This window comes from Lagopus leucura, unplaced genomic scaffold (assembly GCF_019238085.1).
Source record: "Lagopus leucura isolate 7727_CA_CO unplaced genomic scaffold, USGS_WTPT01 Super-Scaffold_100002, whole genome shotgun sequence".
NCBI lineage: Eukaryota > Metazoa > Chordata > Aves > Galliformes > Phasianidae > Lagopus > Lagopus leucura.
In genome coordinates, this window is record NW_024962263.1 from 19,576,475 (window position 1) to 19,595,184 (window position 18,710).

General features: G+C 42.0%; 1 protein-coding gene across 1 annotated transcript in view; it reads left to right on the forward strand.

The window, feature by feature from the left end:
* The window catches only part of MYO10 (myosin X), a 150,920-nt gene that overhangs the window by 12,821 nt on the left and 119,389 nt on the right, over nt 1-18,710 (forward strand). The window contains exon 2 of the mRNA XM_042869024.1: nt 16,191-16,289. Within this exon, the coding sequence (XP_042724958.1) occupies nt 16,191-16,289 (99 nt within the window). The remainder of the gene's footprint in view (nt 1-16,190; nt 16,290-18,710) is intronic.

Sequence of the window (18,710 nt, forward strand, 5' to 3'; positions counted from 1 at the left end):
TTAAGTGGCTATTTTGTTCCACTATGAAATAGATGAAGGAATTTTATGTATCAGTTCATTTCTAGTGGCTTGCGTTCCCAGCAGAAATACCACCAGCTTTGCAACCTCTTGTCTTGCGGCTGGTTTTCTTCCTGCCTGCCTTCAGCTCTCTGGGGATGTGCGTCGAAGCACTGGGGTGGAGGATCGCCATGTGTTAGGCAGTGATCCCCCTGATGGCTGTTCTTGGACCCCAGCAGTTTGGAAATTGCTTTCAAGGAGATGCAGGTTTTGTCCTTGGGATTTTGTGTTGAACTCCTCCTGAGGATGACTTAGGGCACCTTACACAGTACAGATCTCTTGATTTCTTCCCCTGCCCTACATACAGTGCTGCTTCCACAAGTCATGTTCTCAGTTTAAAGTCTTCATTCAGCGGATCAGCTGCCTTGTACCCTAAGTTGTGTTTCAGCATAATTAAGTGAGGAACTTCTGGGCTTGCATGAAGAGCTAAATAATAATTAACCAGTCTTTGATTTCTCTGGTGCGGAGTTAGGGCTTTCATCTTCAGACTTAGGCTTCTTGTCTGTTGACTGACCAAGCATTGATGCTTTTTCAGTCATATCTTCTTCCTCCTTTAGCATTGAGTAGGTCTGTGGGTTTGTCACGCTTCTCATTACATACATGTTACCTGTTCTTGTTTTGGAATATAATAGTAAAAGTGCTTGTGAAGATGCAGTGGCACTTAGGGATATCCTGAGTCAAATGAAGTTCAGCTTGGCAAGTCTTGCTTGCTCCAGCTCCACCTTACAGAAGAGCTCTCATGCAACTTCCTGCAGCATGGGCTGCTACAAAGGTCTCTTCTGAATTGCAGTCACGTGAACTGCTCCCTGCCCTGAGCCTCACATCTCTTATCAGCAGCCGTTGGCAGTGCCCAAACAAGCTGCTGCTATAGTGCTGCTGGCTGTGCAGGAGGAGGAAGTAGTTGGAGAACTGCAGGCGTGTATGTTGGTAGGTTTAAAGGGGCAGCAGATTTCTAGGGTTTCAGTGCTCCAAAGCTAAGTTATGAGATCATGGCTACAGCTAATGAACCCAAAATAAGCAGTAACAGAAAATGCTGGAGTTTAGTTTTATAAAATGTGATGTCTGGACTTGTATAGTATCGGAATGTGTATGTAGTATTTTCTCTGAAGATTTAGCTTCAATAGTTGCTCTGTTTAAGTGAAGTAAGGAGATCTCAATTCAGCATAGCTGATAGTGTCTGGGTGAATGTGTGACTTTTCTCTAATTCAGAGATGGAATTATGTGTCTCAATATACTTAATATTCAGCATGGTCTCAAATCCCTTTTGTTGTGGTTTCTAGCTGGATACAAGTTACTTGGCTTCTTACACAGTCCAGGCTTGCTTTGGGTGACTCAGGGAACCCTCAAAACTTTACCAAACAGTAGCTGATTAAAATGACTAAGGTTCAGTAGGTAATTACTGCTGATCTCGGGACAAATTACATTTGAGTAGTAATGCCCACGATTCAAGAACTCATAACTTTTGTAGAGCTACTCTTACACTTGCAGCTAAATGCATACCAAAGTACTCTTCTGCATTACTGCTGTAATTCGTAAGCTGATAATGGAATGTGTAGCCCCACATAGTGCCTGCTGCTTTGACTCTTCTAATCAGGAGAACTGATGTGGTTCTGCTGCCATGTTCATACCATCAAGAATTAGGACAGGAAGTCCCCATCACAATTGGCTCTCTGTTTTCCCTGTACAGATGTGGCTTTGTTAGCAAATGACTTGTCTAACTTACTGCCATTTTTTAACCCATGTCAATATTGTTGATTTGTATGCTGACTGTAGAACTTCTCTTATTGCAGGCATATTCCTGGAAAGCTAGAATGAGGGTTTTGTTTTTTGAAGGTTTTTTTTTTCCTCAAACTCATTTCCTTTTGACTAAATTATTAAGCCACCTCCTTACTGGTGTTCTGCAAGGTGCATATTGAGGGAAGAATAGCTACTACTCCACTGTAGTGGAAATTGTCAGCATTGACTCTAAAGCTCAATATGAGATTTTTTTTTTTTTTTTTTTTTTTTTTTTAGCATTTTAGGAAGCTAGCCTTAAGAAATGATCGGCTTTAAAGCAGTGAAAAATGTTGATACCGTATTGGCTCATGGAAGACTTAGTTTCAATAATGCTTTTTTTAATTTAGCGGAAAGGAAGTGGAGCAGTATACAGAGTCAGGAGTAGAGGGAGAGGTGTCTTCTGTATTTTGTAACTCGGTTGAAGAAATTGATTTGTTAGTTGTGGGTAAGGGTAATTACATGCCATCCTGTGTATTTCAGGCACCAGATGGTATCATGAAAGCTGCTGTTAGTAGAAAGAGAGTAACCTTAACTTAGAGACATTGTGTGGAAAACTTGTTTGAAGAGGAAGAGGATGTTGGATGTTGCCCTCTCCTTGAAATGAGTAGGAAGAAGTGATGTTATATTTATTATACATTGTTCACTATTGTGTACAGTAGAAGTAATAATTAAGTTTTATAGGGCATGTTCAACGTCTGTGGTGTAGTATTGGCTGTGTTATTCACACATCTGTCTCAAGAATAGAGGGTGTGAATGTGTATGCTGTTAGAATGAATCATTAGCTGTTTGTGCTCTTTACTGAATATTAGAGACTGAGTTTGCTGGGGAAAAAAAAAACAAAAACAGTTTCTAAAAATTTCATTTTGTGGCAGAAGGCCAGAGGATGTAATCACATATTTAGTTTATGGACACATTAATAGAAATAATCTTCAAAAAAAAAAAAAAAAAAAAAGATAAGTACAATATTATCTGAGGGATAGACCTGGACAATATATGTGTTAAGGAACCAGACAAACAAAAAGTTGGCTGAATTTGCGTGTTACCTCTGAAAATCAGGTGCATTTATGGAATGAGTCCCAATGTGATCTTAAGGAATTAAAACTAAGCATGTATGTCTGCATGCTTTTATATATAGGTACAGATTCTGTCTACAAATAGAAGCTTTCTTATGTGAACATGTGTGGAAATTTAACTCCTAGAAGAAAACTTCAGATACACACATACTGTCATGATAATATAGACAGAAGTTCTGATGGTCATATTTGTGCATGAACATGCTGTTGGCTATCCGGAGATGAAAGGGAGCTTAAAATGTGACCCAAACAATATTTTATAGGCACTTTGTTTAACAGATCTCAACTAAGTGATAAACGCTCTGTCAAAGTTTAGCTGTGTTTGTCATGTGCATGAGTAGGTAGAATGATGAAAATACAGTCAACTTCTTGAAAAGAGGGACAAGTTGATACCTGAAATGACAGGGAAGCTGTAGGAAGAGCAGTCAGCCTGTGAGTAAGAGGGAAGGTGATGTCATGTGAATGCTATCATGGGATTTGGGTAGTTTCACTGCAGGCTCTCTCCAAGACTTACAGCCTTCAACAAGTTAATGAATCTGTTTTCACCGTGGTTCCCTTGTTGCATAAGACAGCTGCAGAATTTTCCATTTCCAGCCTCTGGTTTTAAGCTCCTTTGGGACGGAGATGTGGTGCATGAGGTGCTGGCCCTCATGCTGGTGTGGGAGTAAGTAGCAGTATTGCGAACGTGACCAGCACCATTGCTCTTTGAAGAAACAGTAGCTCTTAGAAATTTCTAATATGAATGGTTTTACTGTTTCTGACAAATGCAGTACTGAGTATCTGCTCTTCGGCTTTGCAAATAAAGCCTGATCTACCTCCTGAAGTGGCCAAGTGCTTGTTATCTTCCTTGGTGAAGGAGCAAGCGTATAGACCTTGTTTGTATTGTAATATTTTCTGATGCCATGTGTGAAACTTGTGTAGAACTCCAAAGTCTCAAAATTTATTTCCTTATAGATGAGGAAATCTTCCTCCCTGTAGAACAGTGTATTTCATATGCTGATTATGGGGCTAAAGGCAGCATGTGCTGTAAGCATAAAGTTCTTCTTCCATTTCATATTACTTATGACTTCTTTGTAAAGCAAAGTGGTTGTGTTTGAAGCCAAATATTTCTGATTGGCCACTGAAAGAAGGTAATATGGATCTGGCAGGGGAGGAACAACACTGCTACTGCAACATTAGTTTGCAGTAAAGTGGAAGTAGCTTTTCATGATTCCTGTTGTCAAAGCATTGAGCAACACTGCAGGGGCTTCAGATTGAGCAGAGCTGCCATGCGGGGTTGGATTTTCTGGTAATAATGAACAAGATGGTTCTCAGATGTTCTGCTCTGAGATTAATAACAACAGGCTGTTTTGTTGTTTTTTTGTTTTTTAAGAATAAAAATACATTTTTGGCTAAAGCAATCTGAGTAATTAATTAGTATCATGTTTCAAGAGGTTTTATTTTTTTTTTTAATGGCACTGCTATCCATTATGGACAGGCATCCCACCGGGTAACCAGGCTGGAGCATTTTTCCAAAATGAGGTCTGGGTTTAAGAAGCACTTACTTGCAGGTGTGCGTCCCAATCACATCAGCTGAAATTCTGCACGTGCTCATCTGATGAAAGAGAATTTCTTCAATCCTATTCTATTCTACAGTGGTTTACCCACACACTTTTCCTCCTTTCACAGTTGCACACTTCATCATTTATGGAAAAGTTGTTTTTCATACTTAGATAATTTCATTTTACATAACTTTACCTAATCTATTGAGGGGAAAAAAAAAAAAAAAAAAAAAAAACCAAATGGCTATTCTGTTGACTTATAGTTGTAATAACTGTAAGCAATGAGAATGAATTTATCACTAGTATGAAGAGTAGCAAAAGATATTGGCAGTGTTTATGCAAAGGCAGAAATTTATATTTGTTTTAGACTTGTATTCTTTAGTGCCATAAAAATCTGATTGTAAGTATGTAAGGTGAAATATGTTCTAATAGCACTGTGTCAGGCAGCTGTGGAAATTTCCCAGTTTGAGCTTGTGCAGGCATTTCGGTACTATAAGGTCCATACACCTTAGAGTGCCTTTTTTTAAGAGAAGGCACTTATGTGGGCTGTCGAGAATCACCAATACTGCATTTTGAGTATTACACTTGCATTTTAATTTAGGTAACCAGCTAATTTGGCTGAAGTTTACTGTGCGGTCACCTTATTTATAAATAACTTTAAGCAACATCCCTGTTGCGGCAAGTTTATAAAGTCCTCCCAGGTTTCACAAGCCAGGGAACTGCAGCCTGCTGTCAGAGCTGGATGTTTGTGGAATCGTCTGGGTTGACTCTTACGAAGGAATTGACAGGCTTAATTCATCGCCAACTAAAATACATTGCTATGTGAAAAGTTGACACTCTGGACTACGTAGACTTTCAGTGGTAGCTAGTGGAAAAATCACAGTTCTCCGGGCTCCAGGGACAACCAGTGTGATTTGTGAAAGTCTGCTGTGAGGGTTGTTGCATTGTGGATTCCAACTGGTCTTTTGGGCAGTGTGTGAGGAACTGAGCTATGTAAGCCTACTGGGGCACTTCCCTAACAGGACAAAAGCTTGTCTTTGTCAGACTTGAAGTTGTTGCATGTTGTATGTATGTTGCCCTCATGGAAAGGGATCTGGGGATTCTAGTTGGCAGCAAATTGATTCTGAGGCAGCAGGGTGCCCTGGCAGCCCAGAGAGCCAACTGTACCTGGGGTGCACCAGGCCCAGCGCTGCCAGCAGGGTGGGGGCAGCGGCTGTCCCCTCTGCAATGTGCTGTGCAGCCTCACCTCCAGCACTGCATGCGGGTTGGGTGCACAGTGTAGGAAGGACATCAAGCTGTAGAGAGTGTCCAAAGGAGGGCTGTGAGGATGGGGAAGAGTCCTAGAGAGCAAGGTATGTGAGGAGCAGCTGAGTCCTCTGATTTGCTCAGCGCAGAGCAGAGGAGCTGAGGGGAGTCCTGATGGCAGCTGTAGCTCCTCACGGGGAGCGGAGCGTCAGGGCTGAGCTCTGCTCTGTGTGACAGCAACAGGGCTGAGGGAACGGCGTGGAGGGGGCAGCTGGGTGTCAAGGAGAAATTCCTCACCAGAGAGCAGTGGGCGCAGCACCAAGTGCTGTGGAGGAGCATTTGGACAGTGCTCTCAGGTATAGGGTTTGAATTTTGTGTGGTGCTGTTTGGGGCTGGGAGTTGGACTCAGTGATCCTTATGGGTCCCTTCTAATTCAGGATATGCTTTGATTCTGTGGTTGCCTGTCTGTTGCCTAATAGGAGCCTGTGGTAGTCCAAGGCATTAGATACTCTTCTAAAATAGAGCGTCTAGAAGATGAGGTGGCCATAGTGGAAAGAAATGCCTGCTTCTGGGCACGTTCTCCCCAGGAGCACAACCTCTGCATGTCAGTGCATACTCAGCTCTCCACAAAGATCTTTGGACTTCGCATGCAAGTACATTTCACATCCTGAGGTCTCAGCTGTCACTGCTTTATTTTCACCAGCCTTGACATCTGTTGGAGTTTGCTTTTGAATATTTCTGTCTAAAAGCAGCTGCACTCTTGCCATGTCTTTCTCTGGTCTCATGTCTATCCCTCTAATCCAGGAAGTGCAGCTCTGCAGTGCAGCTTTGCTCTGTGGGCACTGCCAGACTGGGGGTGGTGTGAATGCCTGTCCGCAGTGGTAGGTCCTCATGTGAAAGAAACAGGATCTTCTCCCTGGAATTAGACCAAAACAGTGAGGTTAGTGTCAAGGCCTAAGTTGGTCGCATAGGAGACAATGTGCTCTGATTTTTAGCCTGATCCAGAAGCAGGGAAAAATCTCTACTGCAGGGATGTTCCATTTCTTGTTGAGCTCCAGGGACAGCTTTGGTGTGAGGAGTCTGGATGATGCAGCTCTGGAACAAGTAAAATGTAATTAGTCATTTGGCCAAGAAAGTCCTTTTCAGTCTATGAGGTGCTCAGCTGTTCAGCCCAATTTCTGTTATGCATTTGCACTTAAGAAATAGCAGTCTATAGCAGTCTCAGCCCAGATACATTTGCTTGACTCATTGTTCATCTCAGGATAAAGGCTCATTTTACCAGGTGTTAATGCTTCAAACTGCTTCTGTTTGGTTAATATCTCCTAATTGCTTTGTAGTTTAGTTTCAGATTAAATCTTCCATCAGCCTGCAAAATGAAGCAACACATACATGTTAAACTGTAGAAACAACTGGTCTTTGTTGATGTTTTTTATACTAGGTTGGAGTAGATGTTTTTTTCTTTTAACAGCTACCAGCTTGTGTAAACATGCATAAAAAAATTACAATCAGCACCAGAGTGATGCAGGAAACATTCATTCCTGCTTTTAAAAATAAAATAAAATAGAAAAGGATGAGGAACGTGAATGCGTCAAATCTCTAGGTGTGCCTGCAAGTGAGGAAATGAAAGCTGAAGTGCAGATTTGTAGCTGCTTTGAAAAGATGCTCTGAGCCAAAAGGGAAGGTGTGGTGGTGTACATCCCAGGAAATCTGTGGGCTGCTTTCAGATATATCCTGCCTTGGGGGTTTCTCTATAGATGCGAGATGGGAAGTGCTATGGCATTACGAAGTTCATGCCAACATGCAGTGTGAAAGTATCAATGACAGCAGAAGGGTTGTGGAATTTCTGTGCATTGATACAAATACCTGCTCCTTTTCTGTTTGGTGCTTTTTGTTGTTGTTGTGGTTTGTTTATTTTTTTAGCTTACTAGTGAAAAAACTAAAAAGGAGTAAATTTTTCTTAAATGTAATTTCTACGAAAATTGAAGAAGGAAAAAATGCCTTGCTCTGTAGATGCTTCATTTTGTACTGTCACAACTGCAGAAAAATCAAAGCACATGCTAATAACAGTAGGATTACTGGAAGGAAACATATCTGGTCAGAGTGAATGAGTGGACTAAGCAAAAGCTGGAGATTGCTTTTCAGGGGGCTGTGACCTTGAGGGGCTGAATATAATGAATGCAGTGTTTCAGGCTGCCTTTTTACCTTGCAACTACTGCATGCCATTGGTATTCATCAGCATGGGTGAGGCACTGCAGTGGAAAGCTTCCCAAAGCATCATCTCACCTCTGAGAGGAGCTGATAAAATGCAAAACTTCAACGCTCTTTCAGGATCAGTATATTTGAACTTAATGGCTAACTTTATCTAAAATATACATGTTGTTGCTGAATGTTCCTTTAGTATAGAATCCCAGGGTTTCTGCTAAGCTTCATTTTCTATGTTTGTTAACACGCATATGAAGTACTAACAGCACGCTTTGGTGCCACATAACCTCTAACGATGCTGGGGTTAGCTCTGGTTTTTGGGCTTAAACCACTGAATAACTGAACAGGAGAATGTACTTGGGTTTGGTTTCTTCTCCTCTTCTGCATCCTAATCCTCCCCGTCCCCAGAGGTCCCTACTTTGCTTCTTCATTGGATGTTTTCACCTATCACCGAAATAGTTGTTTTCAAATGCCTCTTGTGATTGATTTTTTTAATAAGGACATTCAGGTAGTTTGAGAAGTAACTTGTGAGTGGCTAGTTCATATTTAGTGACATTTTGCTCTTTGTTTCAGGGTTGGTAGATGAGGGCATATTTCTATCCTAGTTAAAAGTTATTTGGAATTTGAATTGGAATATAGGTTTTTATCCTCTACAATTTAAGATTGTCTTTGTGTTTCAGAGGAGTGAGGGGTTCTTGCACACTGAAGTGCAATCAAGCCATATATAACTCACATCTCACTTCATGGTTGAGTCTCTCCTTGATTTTCTCACTTGGGAAAAAAGGAAGAGTCTTAGGAATCACTGGAGAGGGAGGCCATGGTCAGAGCTACCAACAGATAGTTCTTCTGCCTGATCTGGGTAAGTCTATAACACCATATCCCAAGGATGTCAGTGAGGGAAAGTTGAGAAGCATGGAGCTGTTTAGTCTGCAGAAGGCTAAGAGGGGATCTTAACAGTGCTTATAAAAAGTCAAGTGAGTGGGGCCAGGTTCTTTTTGGTGGTGCCAAAGAAGAGTACAGGGAGCAATGGGCACAAACTAGAACAGAGAAAAGAAAGTTCAGTCTGAACTTGAGAAACAACTTCTTTACTTTGAGAGTGGCAAAGTGCTGTAACAGGCTGCCCGCAGCACTTGTGGAGTATCCTCTGGAGAGCCCACCTGGATGCTTTCTTGTATAACTTACTCTAGGGAACCTGCTTTAATAGGAGATTGGGATCCCCAGAAGTCCCTTCTAACCTCTATGATTCTGTAATACTATGATAATGTATACCCTGACTGCTGTGACAGGTGCTTGCTTCTGTCCTGTTACTTGAAGTTCCCATAGCACTCCAGCAAACACTCTTGTACCTTTGTTTGTAGAACTATCGTAGCACATGCTACTTAGGAGGATTTAATTAGAAAGCTGTCTGTAATTAGAAAACATCTTTTTTGCTGTACAGCAATGAACTTCTAGAAGTTGGAGGGCAAAAGGTGCTCAGTATCATGTGCCATAAAAAGCACAAGCATCTTCTTGAGTTACCTCTGAAGAAGGAAGAGACGTACTGCTTTGATTGTCCTTCAGCAAAGTGTTGTGAGGTGTCTTCCATGAAGCTTCCTGCATGTGAAAAGCCAACTTGGTATGGCTGATGCTCACTGGTACAGCACTGACCCTCAACACTGTGAGCTCCCTGGTGGGCACCCTCCACACATGGCTTCATCCCCAAAGCCTGAGTAGCTGGCTGCTATATGCATGTTTCTGTTTTGATGCTTGGGAATATGCCTGTGCTTTGCCTTTTAATAATAACATATGCCATTATTTTTTGCTTAATTGGTTGTGTTTTCATCAGGTGATCTCCAGACAGGTGATTTGCAGTTGCTCAGTGATGTGGTTTGCAGCATACAAATTAGTGTGGGAAGCAGCTAACATGAGCCTTGCAGCTGTAGGCTTTAAGGGCAGGATCTGCTTTTTCTATGCTTGCCTGGTGTGCAGAGGATGAGGAGGAAGAACATGGAGGAGTGCAGGGCTGCCCTTCCTTGAGATGTTCATGTGTTGCTCTAATGAGGGATCATCCTGTGTTCTAAGCCTGCTCGTGAAAGCCTGGCACAACAGTTGGGCTCTGTATGTAGAGATGTGCACAGATTTTAAGATTCCTTTTTAATTAATTGTTTTTTAAGAATTTTAAGGGTGCTTACATCCTGAATTTGTAGCATTGGTTCCCAGTCACCTCCAGGTGTTTCATAAACCATGCTGGACTTGTCGTTGTCTTGGTTTGATAACATCCACCTGGCTTTCCAAAATCAGCCTCAGCTCTGCTGCTGCCAAATCACTGAAGCCAGTTGATGCAGTCCAGAAAACCACATTTTCCTAGCTGGGTGTAGACAGGGCAAATGCTTATTTTTCACTCATCACATGTACATGGAGTCAACTAGGCTGTAGGGTGATCTAAGCTGTTGGACTCGATGTGGTGAAAAGATATTTTTCCTAGATTCAGAACATTGCCTCTGATATATTATAGCGAGTACAGGTAGGGTCGAGTGAGTGGTGAGCTCAGGTGAATGTTACTGGGGGAGTCATTGCAGCCAGGGGGTGGAGGACCTGAGTTCTGTCTACAGAGCTTGGGGCAGCCCAGATCTGCCAACCACTGATAGCTGAGGCCTTGCTGGGATTTTCTCCCAAGCCTGAGTTCAGCCAGCTGGGTGGGACTCTGAAAGGCAAGGGTGACATGGTGCTTAGGAGGTGTGGCTGAACAGACCCAGCAGCACAGTCTCATTTACCAGCTGTTGTCCAGACTTCTTAAGATTAATTTTAATGTTATTGTGAGGATATTATATATTTCATGTTTAGGAACCAAATAATGGAAAGCAAATTACATATACTTCTTCTTAAGACAGTGATGTGTATCCTGGGAAGTCTGTTATTTGCCTGGCTGTTACTGCCCCCTGTTCCACTGTGAATGGTGATAGAAAAATTTAGGATGGCCCCAAGCTCTTTTCTTCTATGTTGCTTACATCTCCCCTCTGGTCACCAACAACTGCCTCCTCTTCTAGTTCATTTCTCATCCTTCTGAATGACTTATCTTTCTTATTGAGTTCTAACAGCTCACTTTCTCCCCCCTCCCAAGCTAAGATGCAGTGCAGAGTACTGGAGGCACTGTTGTGTTCAGGGCCATCTGTTCTGCTGAGGATTTACAGAGGGACTTGAAACTGCATGTCTGCTAGACAAAAGTTGCTGTACGTGTTCCCCTCTTCCCAAAATCTCGATGCTGGATTTTCTTCTGCTATGATAATGCTACTGTTTCCTACTTGTCATCCTCGGGAGCTGACAACCACATCTTCAGAGCTTTGTGAATGAACTTAGTTGCTATTTGGCTTTTCATCTAGTGGTGTGCTTATTCAAGCTAAGCAGCGGAAGGTGGGATGGAGCATGCCTGTCCACCTGCATGTATGAAGGTTCATCTCTGCTCTGTCTGCGTGGAGAATAGCTGGAAACTGTATGTTGTTGTGTTTTGTTTGTTTGTTTAAAGCTTTTTTGTCTAAAGTGGTCATCATGCAGGAAGTGATGGCGATTTGAAGGCCTGGGGATGCTAAAAATGTATTTCAGTTTGCTGTCAAATCAGTAACAGTAATAATATCTGTTTTAATCCAGTTACTTTTAAAGTGGCACTCTATTGCTGGTGTTGCACTGTCTCCAGTTACTGCAACAGAAGGAGATGGATTCTGTTCAAGGTTAATCAACAGCTGCTGCCCAGACCTCAGGAGCTGAAGAGCTGCTGCTTTGATCTGTTGTGGGGGATGGAGAGGCAACAGAAACACCAAGCTTTCAGGAGATTTTGTTCTGCACGAAACTGTCCTACACTGACCTTATATCCCCTGGAAACTTCTTTGTGGCTTTGTTCTGCTTTAAAACAGTAAAGCACAGCAGTATGGCCTAGGAGGCAGAGCCAAATTCATTGACAGGAAGGTGTTGGTAGCTTATTCTTCTTCTCTCTGAGGAAATTACACTTACTGCCTTCTAAAAATGAATTTTATTGCATTCAGCCAGATTCAGTATTTACTAAGATTTTAGTGTGTAGTCATTTTGGGTAGTTGAGACACGGGATTAGATTAAATGCTCAAATACATTCCAGAAGTGTGCTTTCACTCATTCTCTGCAGAGACAGGATTTCAGTAGTCCTTCTCCATCACTTCTTCTGCCTTTCCTGAGGAAAAATGATGGTTTTCCCGCACTCCATAGTGGGATGCAGAATGTCTGGAGAGAGAGAACTCATTAGTTAACTTAAAGTGACTTTTGAAATATTCATTTATTTCTGTCTCTCAGGGTGTGTGGCAGTAGAGTGCACAGACTTTAGTACTAATTCTGGTACTTCAGCCACTCCTGAAATCCAGTGCTGGGGAATCTTTTTTTTTTTTTGGTGAGCCTGAAAAGCCTGAACTGGGAAACATGGACACTGCAGAGAAGGGGACCTAGATCCAGAGCAGTATTCTGAATTACACATTAATATGCTGGACAAAAGGTCATGTTTGTTTCTCTGGGTTTTCTGTTTGGGAGGCTGAATGCTTCATGAGTTGAGGTCAGTAAGAGAGATCCTACTTACAGTGAACTTTGAGTTTGCCAGTGAATAGTCTGGCCAGGCATGCACTTAGCATATTAGGATTTTTGGGTGCAATGAAGGGCAAATTTTCAGAAGCAACAGAGTTCATTAATACCAAATTAATAAGGTTATACTTTTGTCAAGATAGCTTTTTTTTTTTCTTGCTGTGGCCCTCCTAGTGATTGGTTTATGTATTTGTAAACAGGAAGAATGAAGATAAATGTCTAGCTTGTGGAAGATAACCAAGACCACATTAAAAAGCAATGTCTAGCTTGCCCTAGTTAATAACATCTTTTCCTCCTTAGAATTTAGATTTGGAGCCAACCTACTGTAGTGCATAAATGAGGGGTTCCCTAAATAGGTATTGACTGTTGTTCCCTTTGCTTTGTCACAGCTTAATAGCAAATACTTTCTGAATGGAGATGTGACAACTTATATTCGTTCTTCTTATTTTAAGGCAGTTTTGGCTACTTTGAATTGATTTGATGGGAGAACTGAATTTTACAATATAATATGTGAGTGAGTAGCATTTTGTCTTGGATGAGAACAGTTATTAGGCAATATATCCTTGTTCATCCGTATGTATATACACACTGTACCTATGCACTTACAGCAGTTTTGTGGCTGTTGTTCATTTGTTGTTCATAGTTTTGGGCTATTGCACGGCTCATTGGCTGCATCTCCAGTGGGTTCAGAAGAAGTTCTGGCTCGGAAGTCATTCCTCGCTTCCAGGCCTCTGGTTCTGAGAAGTCTCAGAACTTTATTTCACTGAATCCTTTTTTATTACTTGCTTTTTTGAAGTAAAGTCAAAGTGAAGATGCAGACATGTTTCAGAGGCGTTGACACCTTCCTAGAAGACGCTGCAGGAGATAGCAGGCATTTCAAGCCACTTATCTCTTGCACTTGGTCAGGAATTGTGAAATGAAAGTGCATCTGAATTCTGTGATCAAAGTTGGAAGATTTTTTTTAGATCTGAAGACTGTTATATGCTAAGTCTTGTCTGTAAATTAACAAGTAATGAGGATTTTGTTCTCAAGATTGTCACTTGCCTGTAGCAAACGTGCTTCTGAGGGACTGTAGTGCAGTTGCGGAGCTAACTGGGCATGGAAGGCGACTGTAACTTCCTGCTAGATCTTTTGCCAAGACCTTAATTTTCCGTCTCCCAGACTGGGAGGTCCCACAATCCATCCTGAACCGCATAGACGTTTTATTGTTGAGCTACCTCACCACAGCACAGGTTGTATTTGCATTTCAGATGCCCCAGGCTCCACAAACTGCATTGTTCCAGCCTCTCTGAATAGTGGCCATTGACCCCTAACAATGTACATTTGTTTAAATCAAACTGTTCCATGCTTGCTTATTTTAGGGATAGGCCAGCCAACTGAATGCTTCTGTTCAGGCCTCTCTGTTGGCTTCAGAGCCAGAAAATTGCAGAATTCATTATTTAATTTCACTATAGAAAACACTGTCCTCCTTATGAGGGGCTATTTTGAATGCTGAGGTTTTGGCAAATATTGTTGTGGTTTAATGTTTATAAGCTTTTTCATTGCCCTTGAAAGCATAAACTTCATGTTACTTGAGCTCAGAGAATTTGGCAAATAATAAACCAGCTGAAAAATGGAATATTGGTTGTCCTGAAGCGCTTTTGAACAAATAGGATTGTTGTGGCATATTTGTGTATTTAGATGGGTCAAATTCAGAGGTGAAGACAGACTGGTAGGGATGCTGGAAGCCCTGCAGCAGGCTGCTGAAACTTTCCTCTGGGAGGTGGGAGGCCAGGGCCAAGTCCCCTTGGCTGTGCTGCCTCAGGAGTGTTACTGTGGGTGTTACTGATGTATGTGCGGGTGAAACAATGGGGCTGAGGACATGGCACTGCTAGAGATGCTTTGGTGGTTTAGCCAAGTTAGCATGAGAGAAGAACCTTTTGCTCTCTGCCCGGGCAGGCTGTGGTAGATGCTGCTTGGTGCTGAAGATCACACAATCATTTAGGTTGGAAAAGACCTGGAAGATCAGAGGGTCCAACCATCACCTCATGCTACAAGGCCACCACTAAAACATGTCCCTAAGTACCACATCCACGTATCTCTGAAATACCTTTACAGACAGTGACTCCACCACCTCCCTGGTTAGCCTGTTCACCACTCCTGAGGTACACGTAGGACATTTCTGTTCATTGGCTTTGCCAGGAAGGAGCCAGGGAGGCCAGAGAGCAAACCCTCCCTACAGAGCAAGATGCTTGCTGGCCTTCGGGCTCCTGTGCCTGACTGAGCGTACACTGAGGGCACTGGGGAAGGTGCCCTTGAGTGCCTCAGTCTTGCTATAAACCTGCAAACCATCTGGCTCAAAGTTTTGGAAGTAAAATGGCAAACAAACACAGTTTGACAAAAGATGGAGTGGGAGGAGATATCACAGATGCTCTTATTTGATTTTCTGTGTGACTGAGCTCTTGCCGTTCAGAGAAACCCAGCAGCAAAAGTTTTTGTATTCTTTGTGATCATTACTGTTTCTCAGTGCTGATGTTCTCCCAGCATGGAAGCAAGAATGATATTTATTCAACGTTATTTTAAGTGTATACAGCTTGTAATGTGGCTGAACTCTGTGGTATGAGTTACATGAGCCATGTAACAGAAATAAACTATACTTGTCTTAATTGTTCATTAAGAATTTGCACTCATAACAGCTTTTAAAAGGCTTAAATCTAATTCTAATTCAAATCCAAATCAAATTCAGGTAAAGATGATCTTTGGAGGTTGACATGCAAGATTAATTATTTGAATTGTTTGTTTTTTGATAATGATCATACAGACTAAGTCTCAACCTTCTTATTATCAGGGTACATCCTAGCCCACCTCTATCACACCTTTACACCTTTTCTTCAAATTCTCTGGAGAGAATTTGTCTGTTCTGATGGGGAGGAGACACAAAACCTTCTCTCTACGTATAAACCCTAAAATACTGTGTTTCTGATACGGAGCCTGCTATGTCTGTGCAGAGAACAGGTGTACAGTTTGGATTTGAGGTTCATACCACTGGGGTGTTGCAGCTGAATAGCTTTGGGTGTTTCTCCTTGAGGGTTGTAGATAGCTGGTTTAAAAACTAAAGTAGTTTGTGCCTGCCCTGTCTTGACTTTAGTGACTTGCTGATTGTATCTGTGTTGCCTCTTTGGATCTAAAAACCAAATACTATTTCTCTGTAGCTTTACTTGTTGGTGATTTTATGAAATCCTGAATTCTTGTGCAGCCATCAGAGCAGGGCAGGATAAAGGGCAAAGAGTTGAGAGACAATATGAAAGGTGATAGAGGTGAAGTGCTGTGATCCTAACAGAGGTTGAAAATAAGCAGGTAGCGAGCTTGCTGGCTTAGAGGAGCATCTTTAAAACACTGCGTGTGAATTCAAACCCTGCTTTGTCATTTTACGTGTGCTAACATGAAGCACATGGCCGTAACTCACTGAATGAGCTCCTGCTGTTCATGCTGGCATTTAGGCACTTCTATTTGAAGAAGCAAACAAACAAAAGTACTTCAGTGTAGTTCTCCTGTGCTTACTGTTTCAGTAGAAGATGACAAGTACTTACTGAAAGATTACTTTCTCTCACTTGCTTATTTAGATTTTATTCTTACATGTTCTCCTTTTATTTGGTAAGTGTTTCTGAAGAAAAAATGCCAAGTGAAATTCTTTCTTCGGTTTTCAGTTATGCCATTGTAACTTTATTTTGTTTTATTTTAGGGGTCTCGAGTCTGGTTGCGAGAAAATAATCAGCATTATCCAAGTACTGTTCATTCCTGTGCGGAAGGAGTCATCGTGTTCAGGACAGACTATGGCCAGGTATGGGCATTGTTCATGTTTGCTTTTACCACTTTTTGGAAGAGAAACTGTTCTCCTTAATGGGGAGGACATAGGGGAACATGAAATTTAAGGTTTGTGAATGACTTGAACTTGGAACTTTGGTTTTAAGAGCTCTTTCCATTGTATATCTGGTTCGCTGGTGTAAGCGTGTCTAACGAAACTGAAGGAGGGCTGCCAGGTTTGTGAGCCTTTCTCAGCACAGATCATTGGTTTCTTAATGTGCTGGCCTTGGGTGGTCTTTCCAGGGCTGTGCATCTTCACAGAGAGAAGCATCATCGTGCCAAGTGGGAAAAGTGAGGCAGACCTCCTGCAGTAACATCAGGGCAGCACGTTTCGTGCAACTCTGCCAGTCCTTACCATGTGAGAATCGTGAGGGAAGGAGACCATTCCTCTGCTCGGTATCTTTTGTTTTGTTCTAACTGCGTTCTGCCTGCCAAGTACTCATGCCTCCTGTCTTTCTAGAGAAATGGGAATGGATCCAGCAGCTCCATCCTGTTTGCTCAGGTTACCTCAGCAATTGCAGGTGGTGTGTGCCTGCTAGGTGAGCACATCACTGGCAGGGCCTGGCTGCCAGCTGCAGAAGGAGGTCAATGGACAACTCGTATTTTTTTTTGTCTTTTTTTTTTTTTTCTTCATCTCTTCAGCCTGAAGAAGGCAGAACCAGCCCTACTGGTTGCTGACAGTATGGAAGTGCTCCGCTTCCTCACTTGCTGTCTTCATATATCTATTTATTCTACTCCACAAGGCCACAGTGTATCAGACTTCCCTTCTTGGGGCTTTCTTGAAGAAATTTCAGTAGAATTTAAGTTTTACATTAAGACTTAGTTATAAACATTAACACTGACACGAACATCAGCATCAGGAGAATACTGTCTTTGACTTTTGGGGGATGTGTTTTTTTCACCCTCCTCAGTTTTGCTTCCATATTTATTTGCACTGGATGGAGGTAGCTTCAGGTAACGAATGAGGCTGATAGAAGTTTAATAGGATGGAAAACATTGCCTTTTCTTGCTGTCTTCATGTAATGTTTTTTTCTTGCTGTCTTCATGTAATGTTTTTTCTGAGTGAACAAGATGGAAAAGCATGTCTGTCAGGGTACCCTTTCTATTTTTTTTTTCCTTTTTTTAAGTTTTTCTGCAAGCAGGAAAGGAACCAGACAGAATTGCTGAATGCTTTTTGATGGGCAAGATATAGGCTAAATTGCTTCTACCCTGGCAGTGTAGGACAGTAAGAAACATGAGACTAATGGGGTCTGAAACAGAGAAAATGAAAGTGCAGAGTAGCAGAGACAAGGTTGTAATCATGCACCCGTGTCTTGTCATGTCTTTGGTGGCTCTACAGCTATGGGGAGGCAGAGAGGTGAAGAGACTGGCTCGCAGGGGGTGAGTGAAGAAGACAGGATTGTTAGTCACATTAAACATCTGAAGGGTGTTTTGGCTGAGGCAGGAGGGCAGATGAAGAAAGAAGGTAATTTGCAATACTATCAAGTGAACAAAAGATGGATGTTGATAGAGGCATTCCTGACTGGTAGCAATACTGGAAAGTGTTGAATTAAGATGCTCATTTTTGTGTGAGTGGGATGGACAAGTAGTGAAAGCCATACTGCAGGAAACTGAAAGATCAGCACAGCCTACTTCAGGTCACCAGGTGTCCTGGACTGGTGACTCAAAGGTGTGTGGTACAGGAGAGGTTGCACGCAAAACTAGGCTAAGATGAGTGACTAGATGCAAAGCTTCCTTAGAAGAAAACAAGAAGACCCTGTTTGTACTGGTGTATTTTCAGCGGGATGCACATTAAATTGTATGTTTGTTTTTTCAGATTTGGGGATTTGTGTACTCATAATTTACCCTTGACTTGGTCTGCTGAAATTTGAGGCCCAGTGAAGTGCAGATGCTGAGACCATCTCCTCTGTTATTTGTTTAAAGCGGAATAAAGAAGGGTCTGTCATGTTAAAGCATCACAGTTGTATGTTGTTTGCAGAGTAGGAAGATTGCCATCTGTGTTGTTACAATAGCATATGCTCCAAGCCATGTGTAGCACTGAGCATTTCATTTAAGGGTAAATCCTATCCAGCCTCTAGTAAGAGTGACACAAAAGCTCAGGAGAGGCTACCTGGAATTTTTCAGAGTTTTGTAGTCTCAGCTGACTGCGAAGAACCTGGCTTTTAGAAGTGTTTTCTGCTTGGCAGACCTACTTACAGGAACTGCAGGTTCAGTTCTAAAATGAACAGCTTACTCTGGTGCCCTAACATGCAATGGCAGAGCTAGAATTGGCATCAGAGAGTGGAAAAGTTGCTTGCTGGCAGCCTTGTATATATGTATTACGTGTATTGTTTGTAATGCAGGCTGAAAATTCAGGTAATTTGGAAAGACATAAACCACCACTGTAACATAATCCAAC